The sequence below is a fragment of the Colletes latitarsis genome, chromosome 8 (genome assembly GCF_051014445.1).
Source record: "Colletes latitarsis isolate SP2378_abdomen chromosome 8, iyColLati1, whole genome shotgun sequence".
NCBI classification, from domain to species: domain Eukaryota; kingdom Metazoa; phylum Arthropoda; class Insecta; order Hymenoptera; family Colletidae; genus Colletes; species Colletes latitarsis.
In genome coordinates this window covers 18,674,057-18,692,003 of record NC_135141.1, presented here as the reverse complement: position 1 = coordinate 18,692,003, position 17,947 = coordinate 18,674,057, and the positions used below count along the sequence as shown (strand labels likewise).

Sequence of the window (17,947 nt, the reverse complement as noted above, 5' to 3'; positions counted from 1 at the left end):
TTATACACTGTGAAAGATGGAATAACTCCATTTCATAGCCACAAGTTTTATACAATTTTATTTTACAACATGTGTTTCTTAACAATACTCTTCACAGAAAATGGGTTTATGTGACCTTACTTCGTACATTACCTGTCAGAATGTTATGAAATTCAAAAATCTGATTTTTAACTCGTTTTTATGCTAGAATTTTAATTTCTGTTTATAAGTAACTTGTAATACTTTCTTACTGAAAATAAATATAGTTTTAAAATACGGCATAATTATAGCAATTATTCGATTGCGCTATACAAAATAATAATGGTACATGAGTAGTTAGTAGGATCTGTAACAGAAGGTTTCAAAACGAAATATAAAAGGTGTATACATGGTCACTGTGGAAATCATGCGTTCGAAAGAAAGTTTATTTTTCGTTTCTTATTTTTTTTTAAATAATATGATAAAAAAATTACAAGGAAACGCATAACTGATTTCCATTGTAACTGTACTGAATTAAATGTTTCTATTTCGGACAACATTAAATGACTCGTTCAACTTATTTACAAATAAGTCCTATTTTGTGCATGGGAAATAAAAATTGACAACAATAAATTTTAGCTGTATGTACAAAAATTTAAATTATTAATACGTTTCACAGTTAGCGTCTGTAAGATGACTGTTTTGATTTCATCCGAACATGAGACATTAATATGGGACACATATTAAAAGTTTAAGCTTTCAGACATTTCATAAAACATCAATGTTATTCTCCATTGTATGACATATGGATTTTACAAAATTTAATCCTGGCAGTAGAGAATTCTGTATACTCTATGTTAAATAATGTACCGTTATACGTTCTCTAAACCTAGAGGAATAATCGAATCTAGAAATTTTAATATGGAATTAATTAAATGATGTAAAATATCAAAAAAGTGAATAAAGACAATATACATGTCTGCATCTTCGGTTTAACGCATTCTGCACAACCTAGTTTGAACAATTTTGCTTTAATACTTTGCCATTCAAATTCGCAGTACGTTTTATGTAATAAAATACATTAATTTGATAGTTTTCTTTTGCAATTAAATATCAAGATGTTATTACTCACTCTCAAAGAAATTTTAATATATTTTTTCTTTTTTCGCTCCTTTTGTTTATAATTACAATAACTTTCAGTTCGAGACACTTGCGTCTCAGCTTTTTTACACGTCGAGTTCCATTATTCAACCCCAGAATGGTGATAACATTTGCAAGCATAGAGTTACATATACGTATATACTGTGATTCACTATATCATTCTTAATATTAGTGGCAGTAATGCATTAACAATTATTATTCTGTTACTAATGTTAAATTTCAGCCACTGCTTGTACCTGCATTCAAAATCATAGTATACCACAAATTTCCGATTCGTTTTACAATAGTGTCTGCTTAAATGTTCATGAATCTGTCCGTTTAAATGTCTACGAGTTATCCCCATCATTTCTTAAAATTCCTTGCTCGAGTCAAACCTCGACGTTATCTACGATCTGTATCAATAGACAGCTTTATTTACGTATTACAGTATGAAGTATAGCTAACCAATTGTTGGAACAAATCTCTACACTTAAATGTTCACGTCCGTCTTGAACGTTGAACATTTAAGCGGACACTACTGCATATTGCACTGTGGACATCTAATGTGTTCTAATTACTAAAAGATATAACTTTGAAAAAATTAAATAATTTGTTTTGAAAATTTAACACATCTATTATTAACAAAGAAAAAAAATTATGTTTCATACTTTAAACGTTACTTTCATTTAACAGCAAAAACGAGCTCTCTAAGCTTTAGTTACAATGTATACAATACATATTTTTTAGATAATTCATTAAAACTTTTACATAATGGGTCGTAAATCATTTGATTGTTATTTTTACAAGAAATTATCTATAAAAACAATAATTAGATGCTTTTTTTTCAAGTTCTGCCAGCCACTAAAAAAATTCATTATAAATTGAGACTGCTCTAACTGAAAGAACAACTCAATTTTTACATAGTTAGGGCAGATTTGTTTATTCACTGGTATAAAATTTCGTTTCTTATACATATGATCACTAGCTGAACTTCACGATTGCTAAAATGCATTACTATCTATGTGCTTACTCAAATTTAAGATGTGTTTCATATTCTATAATACAAATAGCTGAAATTACATTTCTTTCTTATGTTACATGATCAGAAAAGACGTATTCGAATAATGTACTTTACACTATTCAAAAGAAAAGCGAGGAAACATATGTATTTCCCCGGATCTTCATTATTATTGGTTAATATGACTTATGACGTACCCTGAACTTTTTTCTTTAATAGTACTTTATTCACAGAATATATTTACTCATGTTACTTTTGTCACGATTAGTCTCTTATTTTTATCTCGTTTCACTACAGAGTTTGTGACTTCAAGAATATTATTTTTATTGTGAATTTAAAGATTAAATTCATGCTTTATCCTTTTCATAATATAATATTGTATTGTGAAAAAATTAAACGTTTCAACTTATGTCAAAGACGGCACAGACAGTAACACACCTAGCAGTTTGACTATGAAATGATTTTATTAACATATTATAAAAACCAGATTCTAAATGCGATCAGAGGGACAACATGGTACACGGGCATCCATGTACAAGGAAAATATACGAGATTCAAAATACGAGACTTAAATAAATATTGTGACAGTATGTAGTAATGAGAGTGAAGAATCATCTTTCTTTCGCATATATGGTTGCTGCTGTATCATAGTCCTACATCAACTTGATCATGCCAGGTAGCTATAAGTATCCTTTTGACCCTCTGTGCGCTCCAGATATTCTTTCTCAATTAAAATATCTATACATTTCTGAAAGAGCAGAATCATCATATGTTAAGGTAACAATTTTCCTTACTCACAATTTTTCCAGTCATTTTACACTACTTCATTGATATCATATCAAAATTAATCAGTACAGAAGAAAATTTTTATCATCCCAAAATGATCTTGAAAATATCAAGTTGTTCATACTTACCTTAATAACATGAACTCTTGGTTTGAACCTAGCGCTTAACTGATTCAATACTTCAGCTACCAGTTGCTGGTGTTTCGATACCTTCCTCATTTTCATAATCCTAACAATTGCTGCCTGAATCAAAAGTTTTCTATCTTCTTCTATATGTTTATGTGTCGTTTCTTGTTCGATTTTCAATTCCGTTTTCATTGGTATATTAATATTAACCCTCAGCTTTTTGCTGTTACGAAAATAATATATCAACATAACTTTTGATAAAATAAATATTCTCATGTAACTAACTAAACATACTTTTTATATCCTGCGAAAAGTTCTACTGTTGTTAATGGTGTTAATTCAGTTTCATCATCTGTCGCTGCTGTTAACAGTTTAGCTTTCAGAAGTATTTGAATAACCTATAATATTGAAAATATTTAGAGCTTACTTTTCTTTTAAATTGTTTTGTAATATTAATACATTACCTGAAACAAAAAATCCATTTTTATTTGTGTAGCATCGTGTAACTGCCGTATAGTCCATGCCGCGGATCCATTGAATTGTAATAAAATAGCCATTTGGAAAGTGGATGCTTGTAATGTGTATCTGAAATCAAATTATAGAAACTCACTTCTGAATTTTACGATACTTTTCAAAGTTTTAAATTTATTCTCCAAATATATTATTACCTGTTTTTAAAACAATTTGTATGTAATTCTCCTTTAGACATATTATATAACCAATTTAACTTTCTTCCACTATGTTGTGAACTGTAGAAAGTAGTAAACCTATGTACAGATCGTTCTAGCTGTAATGCACAAAATGGTGCATTAGGCATTTACAATAAATTCAAATTTAAAACATATTATCCAATGATTAAGTTTACCTCTGTTGGTAATAAAAAAGTGAAAGATTGTTGAAACGGCCATGAGCCAGAAGACAGTACTTGTATACTGAAATCTATATCCAGAGGTTCAGCAGAATTTGTCAAATGTCTTTTGAACTGCTCATTTAGGTCCTTGGACACTCCAATATCCTGTGGACAGACTGCTACAATTATAATGTTATATAATTTTTAAAGTTATTTATAGATAATGTGAAAATAGTTTCCTACATGAAAAGTAATACATTTTATGAAATAAAATAAAAAGTAACCGAAAGTAATAATTTTATAGCATAATACAGTACCTGGAACATTCGTTGTAATTTTGAAGTGTATTCAAAACCACATGCTTGTTTCAATTTAGAGATCATGGAAGCCTCTGCATCATCACTGGCTGACATATGTTGTACCAATCGCTTTGCCAACATTTTACTATAAAACTTTTGGAATACATCTTTGTCTTCAATATATTTAAATACTACCATCTGGAATTAAAAAGCAGGATTATTGCCATTACTAAGAGATTAATAATATTAATGTTATTCAATTAAAATTTTCTTTCTTCGTACGAGTATTACTTACAACTTGATTAAGTGTATCTTCAAGTTCTGCCTCTTCTGGATTTTTACTGCTCTTCTTTAGCAGCAGGTCACAATATTTTGCTAGTAATTCTGGTGATTTACTGCTGCTATTTGCTGCTCTAGTTACCGAATTATTATTAATAAATCTTCCACAAGCCTTATCAAGAGCTGCCACAAAACCACTATCGTTATTAAATGCAACAAGTACTAAAGCATTATATTTTTTATGAACTTCTAAAGTTGTGTTCACATAAACCTTTGGATCCTATAAAGAAAAAATAGATATCAAAATTTTGTTAATGTAATCATAATGATTATATATTAATACAAAACATACATTAGATGCAGCATCACCACATTTGTCAATAGCTGCAAGTCCTTGATTAGCTATGTGACTTTCTAAATGACTTCTTAATTCTCCAAGAGCATTTGGTATTCTTGCTGCTAACTGATACATTCGACCTAAATCTGCATTTTTGTCAGCATTCAACAGATTTTGGAATTCAGAATGAAATATATCTAAATGTTTTTCAATTAACACTTTTTCACATGTTTTTGCTAATCGCTCACAAGTTGTTTGATGCAGGTAAACTTGAACCCGTTTTCGTTCTTCTAGTAACCTTTGGTCTACCTGTGGTAAAATAGTGATGGTAAACCATTTATGTAAAAAATGTTAGAGAATTATAAAACTGTTGTCTGAAAACCTTTTTCATGTACTCTGTTACTGGATTTTGTCTGAGGAATTCTGAACTTTCACGAGTGTAAAACCTTTCTGTGTCCTCAAGGAAAATATTTTCAAAAGAATCTTTATAAACAGTAAGATTCTGCCCTTTTTCGTTAAAACCCAATTCTACATAACAATTGATTACACCACTGACTAAACGTGTGTTTATTGTTTCACCATTGCGTTCTCGCTCAATCAACTTGAGGACTGCATTAGTAACCTGGAGCATATTAGAATGTTAAATTTCCATTTTCTCCTACTTTTAGCCTCAAATATAATCCATGTATGTCAATTTTACTTACTTGTTTGTTTAAATGCTTGAATAAATTTTCTCTCCATATAAGTAGTGCTAATTGATAAACTTCATAAGTTTGTTTATGCCCCTCCTCGCATTCCCTACGTACCCAGTGTCGATTTAGATACGCACACACACCATGTAAAACTTTACTACTAAACTGATACTCTTCCCACTGTCTTGTATAGAACTGCAGTACATCTTCATCCATCAAGTCTACTCCATGCTGCATCAAAGGTTATCATGTATCAAAGGCTAATCAGATTATGCTATTGTCTAATTTCTTCATCGAAGTCAATACATGTTAACAACTAATAAAATAGTGATTACCTCCAGTAAACTAATGAGATAATTTCTAAGGTAGTCACGTAAACGTTTGTATAATTCCAGACCAACTAACTGTGCACCTCCTTGAGAGATTTGTCCTTTTTTGCTTTTAATCAATGTTTTACTTACTTGTTGATGAACGCTTGTACAATAATCATATACATGACTGATGAATTACATAATGTAGTAAGGAAATTACTAGACCATTGATAATTATACTATGATTGTTTTGGTAATTACAAAGGATACGTATATAATTCTATGTATCTTGGTTTAGACATGCATTGCCTGTTATAAACTTGTTCAATACCCTCGCGGAGATCTCCCCAGATTTGATCTAAATCTATTTGCCTAAGACCTGGGTAGCCTCCTTGATAATACCCAGCCCCTCCACCGCCTCTATACCCTGACATCCTATTTCAATACGCTTGTCGAACGAGCGTCACTGTTACTACTTCCTACAATAAATTCTGTAGGGAAGATACAAAAGTGACTGTCACAGTAAATCTAATGAAAAATTAAAATTAAATACATAGGGAACCCGATATTAAAACAAACATCGAACAATGATAGAGTTTTACTTTCATTTACATAGACATACAACATTACTTTATTTTAGATACTCCATTTCATAGAAATTGCATATTAAGAGATGAAACAAAGACAAAATCAGTGGCTGGAATTAATTTTGAAATACACTACGTTCAATGATTTCATGAGTTATTGATAGTTTCACAATATTGATGTCACAACTACTTGCCTATGCACATACTTGAGGCTGTTGAAAACTGCTTTGTAAAACTATAAATAAAACTGCGTGAAACTTTTTTTGTGCGTGTGTACGAAGAATGTTAGAAGCGAGCGATCGTAGGTTCAACTAGATACAAAAATATCCGTGAAAAAAATCATTTGTGCGGAAATGGTTAGTCGGTAATCGGAAGGTCCATACCGATGTAGTTATATCAGGATGCGCATCGTTAGTAGTGGCTCGAATCTTTCGTCAGGAAACATCGGAACATCACAAATCTTCGTGCTACAACACTACCACCCGTCACTATTGGACATCCACAAGAAAAGCAATTGGCAGAAGTAACACCACCGTAGCCCGTCGCCATGGGAAAATAATTTTTTTCGTCGGCAGAACGAGGGAAGTGTATCGTGAGACAAAAATCATACACTCACCTGTCGACGTTCACCACCGCATAACAGGCAGGGTTGGACAAGGGAGTTCTTGTGAAAATGTGGTGGCCACCTTTAACGATCACCGCTACTCCGTTCTACATACACATCGATAGGAAATTTTCACTACCTCCACTTGTTATTTCTATGCTCTTCGCGATGACAAACACAGCAGATCCGCGAACCTAAAATGTTTTACCTTACGTGCCCAAAACTGATCACGGTTGCGATCTGCTGCTTTACTTCTGACAGGTTAGGTGCCACTGTTACCAACGAAACGACGCATCAACGATTTTCCGAGTTATTTCGTTTGGCTATTCATTTGTGTTACTGCTCGACTTTACATTAATGATATTTTTATTTTCCGACGCTCTTTATCACTTATTGTATTACCGTTGAAATTTGAGCGAAGAATGTTTAGGACAAAGGAAGAAATCTAACGTTACTGTTTCACAAAGCGACAATAAAAATTCCGAGAGTCACAGTGCTTTTTATTTTCGAGTGTGGATGCACTGATTGTGAAATCAGTATACGAAAATTTAAACAATCATTAATCGTCTTTTTTGTATTACACAAAATTCCATTTATCATCATTGAATTTGCAACTATCTACGATTCAAATATCTGCATCAGCGAAGATTATATTTTGTTTTAGGTATTTTATGAATATTTCCATTTCTTTAAAATTTCATATGAAATGTATAAGCAATATATATTTCAGTATATAACTAGGAAATTTGTATTTTATTTGATTTAACATTTAAGTAACATTTTTTATTAATAATTTCAATTTTTACAATTACTTAAATAAGATTAAAAGTATGTAAACTTAACATAAATAAAGAAATGTGTATTGTTGAGGTGATAGGAACATTGCTGTGAAGAATGAAATGTAACAACGTTGAAATGGATACATTTATTGCCACAGTAAGCTGAAATATAAAATGTTCATTTTTAAATAGGGTACATTAAATTTTATGTAAAACCATTCCTAATAAAACTTACTTTACAATCGATAGTTCAGGCATTCCTGGATCAGCACCTTTTCTAAATCCTGTAAATCGAATCATTGAATTATTACTAGAGAATTATTTCATTTCTATTACATTATTATACAGTCGAATAAATATAATTATGCTTGTAATTATCAAGGAACGTGCATCTAACCTAAAAATAATACAGCAGGAATGAATCCCCAGTGAAATACAACTTTGCTCACGTCTAAAACAATTGCAATTTTTTGCTTTGTACTCGGACTCATTGCCATTTTGTTAAAATTGTTTTGAAAATTTTAAAGAATACAAAACGTTTAGATTAATCCTCCACAGTCACACGGAAATATAGTTGCTAAACGTAACTTGATTATTTCACACGATCACAGATCTTAAAATAATCGAAGAGAGTGATGTGTAAGGTATACTTTTTTCAAGACGCGTTTGCTGTTCATATGCTACCTTAAGCTTCGTTGTACTAATAGTTTGTCAGTCAATGATAAATTTCATTTATTGAAAACGAAACCATACTTCTTTATAACTGTTACGTGCTTCTCTAGTACTTATGTAGTTTATGCTTATGTTTTGACAGGGACCAGTTGTCATATGAAAGTATAATTTTGATCGATTTACAGTTTCTCAATGGTAATTCAAATATTTTATATTTATGCCAAGTAATAAATATTTCACTAAATGCACTGAAATATTTTTGATTTCATTTTAGAGTTCGTTACATTATTGCGTTTGGGGTTCATGCGCTCCGGGGAAGTATTGTTGCGGAGATAATATATGCTGCGAGGAGACAAACTTTGATTCATTGTTTTTAACGTATGTTTAATATTTTTTTGTATTACATTAATATACGTCAACATGAAAATAATATTATTGATATAAAACCATGTTAACAGGGTTATCATTCTTGGAACGCTGATTGCTGTGGCACTTTGTTGTGCCTGCTTCTATTGCAGTTCTCGTCGGATTTATGCTCCATTTTTAAAAAGATATTTTAAAATTAGCTATACTTTAATGTCTACAAAGTGGGATAATAAGTCAGGCTCTACGATAAATAAGGATTCAACAACAAAAGATTGCGTTGTACAAGTAGAAACGACAAAGGTCTCTTTATAACAAACACTAATCATGATTATTTTAATCTATGCTTTGTTTTGCCTGAATAACAACTTTTAACAATAGACCTGTTTTACTTACAACATTTTTTCATGCATTCCAGAATGATGAAATATATATTTACAGAATATCAAATTGTATACTTTTAAAAGAAAAATATATTTTACAGTGATGTAAATCTTTGTTTGTTTAAGTTGCGAACGATTAAACGATACATATTACCGTTTTAAAAATAGTTATTTTGTTTCTATTACTTTATTAGATTGGTGCACATGAAATATTTATTTTTGTTAATTTTACTCTTGAAATTTTATTTTTTTTTTTCTAAATAAATGGATATGAGTTACACTGCTTTTAATTGTGAATTATTACACATCATGGAGTTCCTTATGACACGTGGAACTGTAAGATTTAATGCATTAAAAATTATAAAATAATTTATTACGAAATTAAAACATATATAAAAACAGTGTTTAAAGAGTCTTTTGTTTCTGAAGCCTTTGATTTTCATTGAACTGTAGATTATCACCGTTATACTATGTTCAAATTGAAGGATTATATACATAAAATCACGTGATTGCGAGAGAATCCTATTGGACCGGGTTTTTTGCCAGGAATGTATTGTAGGCAAATGCAAAAGTGGGACAAAATATGAAAAAATTAGTCAAGCTGTTCAAATATATTGTAAATGTTAACATTTTTAATTGGAAGTCTATTATTATACTATTAAAAGTTTTTTAACATTTGAGAGGGAAGATACAGAGTGATAAGGGTTTCTTTTCACATCAACACGAAGGAGAGTCTAACCGATTTTATTACTGGCAACTAAAACAACTTTTACAATATTGCGAAGAGAAGATTTCTCCTTTCTTTGTTTGTGAAAAATCACGCTCTAATTCTCGACATTGACTCTCAAGTGAACACGAGACATAAGTACAGACAAGGTATACGAGTAGACCTTACACCTTATGAACTTTCGTGGCCTAATCTGACTGCCATACCGACCTAAAAATTGAGAGGTGATTTTAGCGTCCTCTTCTCATGGATGGCGGTCAGTTGAGAAACTCGCTGAATTAGTGTGATAGGCACAGACTGACTAGTTGTGTGTAAATACATATGAATTGAGAAGTACGAATTATTCGCGATTCTTTGACTAGTTAAAGTTGTAAATAATTTGCATGTAATCATCGAAGTGAATAATGTTAACTAAGAATTTTGTCATCTGCTACTATAAATCGACAAAAGTGTGAGTTATATTTAATTTGTACATTATATCGCCATCCATCAATATGATACTAAAGTCAAGGTATTTACGTTGTTCTAGTAAGTCTTCGTTCTTTTTTCTTGTATCTGCGGTTTCTATTTGAGGCATCCCTCGGGTTCGTAATACAAGCTTCGCAAGACATCGGCCCTTCCCCCACCCCGCCCCCTAATTCGCGAGCGTTACCGGGCACAGCGGAGGGCCATCATTCGTACTTTGAAAATTAACGTAGCCAGACGTGTCAAGACTTATCGGCGTTTCATGACCGAGGTGCGTAATTCTAACCTGTTGATCTTTCCATTATTACTACTCGCGTTTTAATTACGATCTCTTGTAATACGGTTTCGATTTAATCATTACTTAATTATAATGATCGTTTATGTACTTTAATGAATCTTTATTTCGTTCTGTTTCGTTTAAGAAATTCCTTTTCGAAATACAAGACGTGTCGGCGTTTCGCGACCAACGAAGTACGTATTTCTAACCTTTTGATATTTCCTCATTATTATCAATTATTGTTTAATTATCATTTAATTTGTATTTTATTTCTGTTGCAGTCCCTGATTGAAATTCGACGCCATGGAAAGTTTTATTGGCGCGTAAACGACACCATAACAGATAGCAGGCAACTCGACAAATGTTGGAGGGAATATTGGTAACGTTGAAACTATTATAACAAAAATTGACATCCATATTAATATTTATATATTTTTATTTTTTTATTAAATCATTCGTTGCAAGCATAATCATAATTTTCTAATTGGCCATTGTTAAGATAAAATATGAAAATCGTTAAAAAATTTTTTATCCACTTCGATATACATGTATCGAAGTATACAGAAATGGCGTCGGCAGATATCAACGATAAATTGGAATAGTTTATATTTAACTGTATTCTGATCACGATTGAATATTTTCGAGTGATATTTATTTAATTGATAATTTATATTTCTTTTTTTATGAATTATTGTAATTGCAATTTCCATATATATTTTGATACACGTTTCAGAAAACGTAGTAACTGCGGAGTTGGAATATACTATTCAAGCATAAATAACCAATGAATTTTAATTCTTGCAAATTTCTGAATATTTATAAAAATTACGGGATATCCTAACATTCGATAAAATAAACATAATCATGCTTACAACTCTAATTATGAAACTTGGTGATATAATATTTATAAATTGAATAATTGTATGTAATTATTTTCGTAGATAATATTTTGTCGTTGAAATTCTCATTGATTGAGAATATTTCGCCCTCGTGGCATCGAACTTTTACGTGGCAAACTATGTATACAGTAGTATTAAGTAAAGCAGTATTTCTGTTGTCAAACTCTAGTAAGAAGAAGAAAAAAGAAAAACCAATAGGCAAAGCACAGATGTGCTTGTTGTATTTCTTCCATCTTGTCCCTTTCTTTTCAGCTCTTTTTTCCCAGGAAATTTGTTGGCCTCGCGCAATGCGGCCGGTAGACTCACAATCAGTGATTGCGCGTAGCAACAAGTTTGTTTCTCGGGACAAAGTGACCCCAAGTACGTTGTCGTTTACGGTGTTAGGCAAACGCGAGAATAGAAGCAGCGTTTCTTACGCAATATTAAATTACTTTCAGAGCATCGTGGTTCTTCTTGTTTTATGAATCGCGAGAATACAATCATTTGTTCGCCGATATGAATCTTCGGTCGCGGTAATCAAGCTTAATAAACTTTATTACATTTTCCCTTTGAAATTAAAACTTCTCGTTACCGGTACTAGAGTCAGTGCATCACTGAAGAGGACTATTGGGCGGTGCTCAACGAGCGAACAATGTAAGTATAAATTTATACTTTCAAATTTTTTATTAAAAATCTCTACAGTTTTAACAATAGATGTAAATTGTCTTCTTACAGTTTTCTTGCAGTCTGTGAACCTGATCCTGAAAACCAGCAGAAGTATCCAGAGGACTATCGGGCGGTGGACCACAAGCGAACAACGTAAGTATGAATTTATACTTTGAAATTTTTATTAAAAATCTCTACAATTTTAACAATAAATTCTAATTGTTTTCTTGCATTCTTCTTACAGACTCTAAACCTGATCCTGGACCTGAACCTAACCAGCAGGATCATGCTGACTGAAGGATGACCGATAATTTCCAGTCATCATTGGTGAGTCGCATGTTGTTTGTGTTCCTCTGGTCCCTAACTATGTTGTAGGATGAAAGATCTAAATCAACACGGGAGACCAGTTGTATACTTGGTTTCTTTCACGAGTTAAGTGATCGCTGGTATTTTCAATACTCGTGAGTAGTAACATCAACTGTTATATTTTTTAGAGCAGGTTTTAGGGTCTTCTTGCACTCGCGTTTCTTAGTGTTATAAATAAATATTACCATTATGATTACTATAAAATTTTTATAAATATTTATAACACAATTTTTATAAAATATACGAAATATTTTTATTAACTTTAGATGAATTATATGATTGAGTAGAAAATGAATTAATATAACGTGAAAACATTATATTTATTATATGATCGAATAGAATATGAATGATAATTAATATGACATTGTACAATAATATTTACAACATTAATATAATCATTAAATATTGATCGTTTACTTAATTAATACATCGTATTTAACGATTGATGTATTTAACGTGCAAGAAGGCATTTCGCGACAGGTCGATTTTTTAGTCAAAGTAACGTGCATTTTATACTAGTTTCATATTTTAAAAATTTACTTTGACGACAGAATCGACTTTGAATTTTTTAAATAATAATTTATTAAATTTGTTTGAATAATGGATTTCAATATTCAAATTAAATTATTATAAAATCTTAATAAAGTCTTTCATTTTATATAATTAAATTTAAATAATAATAGTTTTCTTAAATAACAGTATTTTTCAATATTAACTGCTTTTACTGTTGATATTTCAAACATAACAAGTCATTTTAACTAAAAATTAAATACGGAATACCGTTTAGCTATTAATCAATTTTTTTAGTCAGGATTTTCAGACTAACTTTCCCGTGTTCGTTGCCTAGTTCATGCACATGCCCAGGTGCTATTTGCATGAGCGAAGGCAACGGGGCACGGTGACTTAATTTATAATTTATAATAACATTGACGACTGACATTGGTTATTGAATCGTGCATGACGTACTGTCCACATGTGTGTGTTGTGGTTAGGTTGTAGAAGTACGTCGTGTCAGAAGTCTTCATAATTATAATTTCCATACAGAATTTTCATAATATCAAATATCAATTTACCATTTATTTGAAACTTGTTGATATTACATTGACGAAAGTAATATTATCAAATGTTTAATAGATTTCAATCTTAATATTTTTCAATCTTCTATAATGATACATGCATACAATATATTTTATTAAAGATTATATTTCGTATATTAAAACGTTCTATACAAATATTTATGTATATAATATAAGTACGCAAAGATCACTAGCCTTTGTCAGTCCACTTCCGAAACTTGTACGTCTACAATTACGGTATGAAAGAAGTCAGTTATGTCCGGGTGTCGGAGGAACCCCGGGGAGTCCTCTCTAGTTTAGGTCGCGCCCAGACATTAAGAATAAGAATCGTGGAGTGTGTATTTGCAAGAATGAGTGTTGCAATTTTTTAAATATAGGGTCAGGTAGGTAGGTAGCTTTCTTTCTGGTGTGTGTGTGTGTGCTAGATCTAAAGTAGGTAGGGCCAGGGCAGGGCTGTCACATTAGTTATTCGGGTAGGCGCGTTTTCGCGTGGCAGTTCTGTTCCTGTAGTTACGATTTCGAGAGTAGAAATCTTGCTGATTCAAACGGTGGATGCTGTTTGTTTTGGCTTTAGTTTCGACTCCTCGAATCGCGCGATTCTTCAAGTCGCTCCCTCGCGCTCGCGGTCGTGATTAGGTCCTTTACGAAACGTTCGTCCCGCTCGAGATTCACCACGTATGCTCTTCCAACAATTCGTATATTGTTGGAAGATCACGTATTGCACAAAATTTCGAGCCCAGTCTTAAGTAAGTTTCAGGCTTCAGCAGGACCGCCGAAGAAAGAAAAGGCTCTATATGAGCTGAAGAGGCCCTGACAAACTGTTTCAAGAGTGGGCGACAACAAATGGCTTTTCATCTTCATCTTCGGATGAGGATGGAAAGTCATTCCTCTTACTACTTTGACACTTAACTCGTCTGTAGTTGTAGTTAGTTTGTTTTTCTGGTTGGCTCACGTATGCATGTACCTGGTATATGATTGCACCATACATGCCAGCCGTCAGGGCAACTCGCGGTTATGATATACATAGAGTTGCGAATATGCAATAATCGCGTTTGCTTATAGAGTTGCGAATTACTGTTTTTCGCATTTCCTTTTTAGGGTAGTGTTGCGACTTGATACGATATATGATTAGTTGTATGTAAATTTAGGTACAGAATGTTTGCTTTAAAAATAGCGTTGCGAATTATTGATAAACGCGAGTGCTTGTAGAGTTGCGAATTACTATTTTTCGCGTTTGCTTTTCAGGGTAGTGTTGCGAATAATCACCATTCGTGGTTGCTTTTATTGCCATAAATCGCATTTGGAATTTTTTATATTATAAATTAGTTGCGATCTTGATTTATCGCGTTTTGTATTGATTAGAGTTGCGATGCAATGCCCGAAAGTTGGCCAAAACGCTGGCCAGAGACACTGATCCAGAATCATTACGACGCAGCTGAGATTCTACAAAGTCTTGAATGGCTGAACATCATTATTAAAATTAGTGTTCCGCATGATTGAATATGGGTGTACGCGATTTAATTAATAAAGGAACCCTGTGTGGTTCATTTTACGAATAATAAGCACCACTCGCGTATATTTTTTTATTTTATAAATTAGCGTTGCGAAAGAAAGAATGGCCCACTCACGGATTGTTTTTTGAATTTATAAGCGGAAAATTTACCTTAACTATGTGAAATATACCTTTTCTTTATATATTTGTCAATGAAAATACTGCTTAAGAGTGCTGGTGTAAATAGATCAATTATTTCCTTTTTCATAACGTGTTAAAATCTGTAATTTTTATCACAGATTTGTGATGCATTTAAAAATGCTATATTATGATTAATTGTATCGTAGATTGAATTTATTGTTAAAATATATATATTTATATCACTAATTGTCCATTATATTAGAGTTGGTAATTTTTACGGAATATAATAACCTTTGCAACCCAATTGTTATTTATAAATATTCTGTATTCTTTGCATAAATCAAAGTTTGTTCGCGATCATTGTTTTAATTGATGGAATATAGAATGCTTGCATTAAAAGGGTTTAGACATTGCAATTCGATATTTCATATTGAGAGTTAATTTCCGCGTAGAATCGATATTTTCGTTTGTTATTGCTTTTTCTGTACGAACCTAATTTAGTTTTCAATACAGTAGAATATAATTATTGTAATGTATACGTCTTGAAAATTTGTTTATTTGATAAATGAAACGAAAAATAAAATCTACGGTGACAAATGAATAAAATTTTCAATCTATTTGGTATTTATCTTAACACTGAGACGAATTTAACTTTTCATTCAATTTCAATTACGTAATATTTATGTTTTTAAACTTTTTAATATCAATTTTTACTCGTGGAAGCTTTAGTTCAAATATTAATTTCATAATATCACTTTTACTATGATCAATGACCATGAGTCTATCTTGACGGTACATAATTATTTTTTTCTGTGTTCATTAATACACTTTCATTTCAGCTGTTAATCCTTTGAACAAGTTCTCGTTACAGGATATACAATCATTGAAGAATGAAATTGGAAATAGTAAATGGATTAGAACTTGATCGTTCTTAGAGAAATATTTCATACAATTCTATTTATTGTCTGAGTTTTTGTTTCAGGGAAATATCGTGGGATTGACGAAGACACCAAGAAGAAAATGTCTTGTCATATTTCTTTGTTTTATATCGGTTATATTTATTGTATATGAGTGTATGTTTTAGAAAGACATCGTGGGATTGATGAAGACACCAAGAAGAAAATATTTCCTCATATGTCTTCGTTTCTACAGATTGCGTTAGAATATAAGTACAAATGTATACAATAGATTATAAGATAAAGAAGCGTTCTCCGGCGTTTTATTAAATTCTACCGAAACGTGTGCGTACGTTTAAGTGGGAATGATTAATATTAAGGTACATATTAGTATTCTAATATGCAAGGTCCATACGTGCAATTGCACATTTCTGGTTGGATCTTCAGTATTTTATTGGGCATTATCATAATACAAACATCCATTTCAGAAATAACAATTAATAATGAAGTACGTATTGGTACTTTAATAATCAGGATTTGTACGTGCAGTTGCACATTTCAATTTCGTTTCCAGAAAACATGTGGTGGATCATCTCACATGTACTGACATTTTGTTAGATTTTTCATCTCTTGATTGGGCAGTTCTTTTAAGAACTCTCCCTTTGTAGCTCATTTTTAACTTTTCGATAACTTTTCTCTTAGATAGGTATTCGAATTCCTCGCCAAAGGAAGGGTGGTTGAGGCGAGGCTAGGGCGGATCTCTTTACGCAGCAACCTCCACGCGGTGAGACCTGGGGATTATTATTTACTATGTAATTAATATAATTATTAATCACATAGCAAATAATATGAGCTAATGGGCTGCGTTCTTCTTATAGTTTCATATACGTTCTTCGCTCCGGTGTGCGGTCTGATAACACCGAGTTCGAGTCGCAAATAAGTTTTTGCCGAGTTATTTTTTAAATAAATGATGTATTACAATTTAAAATAAAGAATAAAGGATTTGCGGGGTACTTATTAATGAGATACATCCTTAATAATCTTGAATTAATCGATCGATGCTCAATTTTGGACTGTACAGCTTTCATTCTGTTCAGGAATTAGCTGATTTCTTGGCCACCACGAGTCTCAGCAGCACCTCTCGGGTACGCTTTGTGCTCGACCGGCCATCTCATTTATACAGTCCACGTGTTCAAACACATTCAGTTAAAAAATACTAAAATTTCTGAACCTTCATTTTCTGTCTCACTTCCTCTTGTGTTTATTTCTAAATATGTTGGTAACGTTGCGAGTGACACAAAAATGGTAATGGGGCTCTAGAGCTCTAGAAAAATAGGCCGAAAAAATACATTGGGTGAAAGGTCTACTCGTATACCTCGTCTGTGACATAAGGCAAGTGGTGTCCGTACATATCTCTGTGGTGTTAGGGTTTTATCGACGAGAGTCCTCTGGTGGATTTAGGATAAAACTGTTATGTTTCTTTTCTTTTCCTCGTCTCATTTATTCTTTAGCGAAATCTACTTCTATCGTTATAGATGTTAATTGGCTTTGTTGCGAAACGCGTGGTTGGTGAGTTAGGGAATTAAGGTCGTGGGACGGTGCCCGTGGAGCGCTGAACCGCTCTGCTCGGCGAGGCGCGCGGAAATCAAACAACTCAATTACGTAAAAATACTTTAACAACTTTATTCAGTACTTTTCTTTGGATATCTCTAAATAGCGATTGAAAACGTTCTCTAGCGCAACACGATAGCTCGTATAGACTGAGAGAGAGCCCGGCCAC

General features: G+C 32.2%; 3 protein-coding genes across 9 annotated transcripts in view; 1 reads left to right on the top strand and 2 right to left on the bottom strand.

Annotated features, from left to right (window-relative positions):
* Positions 1 to 53: 53 nt before the first annotated feature.
* Positions 54 to 7,453, bottom strand: Cul1 (cullin 1). 7 transcript variants are annotated; one of them, XM_076772038.1, is made up of 16 exons: positions 7,195 to 7,453; positions 6,999 to 7,093; positions 6,766 to 6,870; positions 6,066 to 6,286; positions 5,820 to 5,982; positions 5,497 to 5,715; positions 5,175 to 5,414; positions 4,808 to 5,101; positions 4,472 to 4,735; positions 4,195 to 4,374; positions 3,893 to 4,042; positions 3,696 to 3,814; positions 3,492 to 3,612; positions 3,322 to 3,425; positions 3,031 to 3,250; positions 54 to 2,864 (listed from the first exon to the last, which is right to left on the bottom strand). In XM_076772038.1, the coding sequence occupies exons 4-16, from the start codon at positions 6,227 to 6,229 to the stop codon at positions 2,784 to 2,786; spliced, it is 2,319 nt and encodes a 772-aa protein (XP_076628153.1). In that variant the 5' UTR covers positions 6,230 to 6,286; positions 6,766 to 6,870; positions 6,999 to 7,093; positions 7,195 to 7,453; the 3' UTR covers positions 54 to 2,783. The 7 variants fall into 7 exon arrangements, with proteins under 7 accessions (XP_076628153.1, XP_076628156.1, XP_076628149.1 ...); XM_076772041.1 differs by having other exon boundaries at positions 6,766 to 6,857; XM_076772034.1 differs by having other exon boundaries at positions 6,999 to 7,453.
* Positions 7,454 to 7,731: 278 nt separating this feature from the next.
* Positions 7,732 to 8,397, bottom strand: Tom7 (translocase of outer membrane 7). Its single transcript, XM_076770504.1, has 3 exons — positions 8,163 to 8,397; positions 8,001 to 8,049; positions 7,732 to 7,927 (listed from the first exon to the last, which is right to left on the bottom strand). The coding sequence occupies exons 1-3, from the start codon at positions 8,260 to 8,262 to the stop codon at positions 7,912 to 7,914; spliced, it is 165 nt and encodes a 54-aa protein (XP_076626619.1). The 5' UTR covers positions 8,263 to 8,397; the 3' UTR covers positions 7,732 to 7,911.
* A 3,564-nt stretch (positions 8,398 to 11,961) lies between these two features.
* Positions 11,962 to 17,947, top strand: part of LOC143345112 (uncharacterized) — a 19,087-nt gene continuing 13,101 nt past the window's right edge. Inside the window, exons 1-3 of the mRNA XM_076771922.1 lie at positions 11,962 to 12,184; positions 12,277 to 12,349; positions 12,441 to 12,534. The gene's annotated coding sequence lies outside the window, so the exon portion shown is untranslated. The remainder of the gene's footprint in view (positions 12,185 to 12,276; positions 12,350 to 12,440; positions 12,535 to 17,947) is intronic.

What these genes read in the sequence shown, in the direction of transcription:
- Tom7 (XM_076770504.1), bottom strand. Translation starts at nt 8,262, where the DNA reads ATGGCAATGAGTCCGAGTACAAAGCAAAAAATTGCAATTGTTTTAGAC. An exon ending in TCCTGCTGTATTATTTTTAG is followed by an intron (nt 8,050 to 8,162) that starts GTTAGATGCACG and finishes TTCGATTTACAG; the next exon opens with GATTTAGAAAAGGTGCTGAT.
- Cul1 (XM_076772034.1), bottom strand. Translation starts at nt 6,229, where the DNA reads ATGTCAGGGTATAGAGGCGGTGGAGGGGCTGGGTATTATCAAGGAGGC. An exon ending in TCAAGCATTTAAACAAACAA is followed by an intron (nt 5,415 to 5,496) that starts GTAAGTAAAATT and finishes AATATGCTCCAG; the next exon opens with GTTACTAATGCAGTCCTCAA. An exon ending in ACAAATTGTTTTAAAAACAG is followed by an intron (nt 3,613 to 3,695) that starts GTAATAATATAT and finishes ATTTGATTTCAG; the next exon opens with ATACACATTACAAGCATCCA.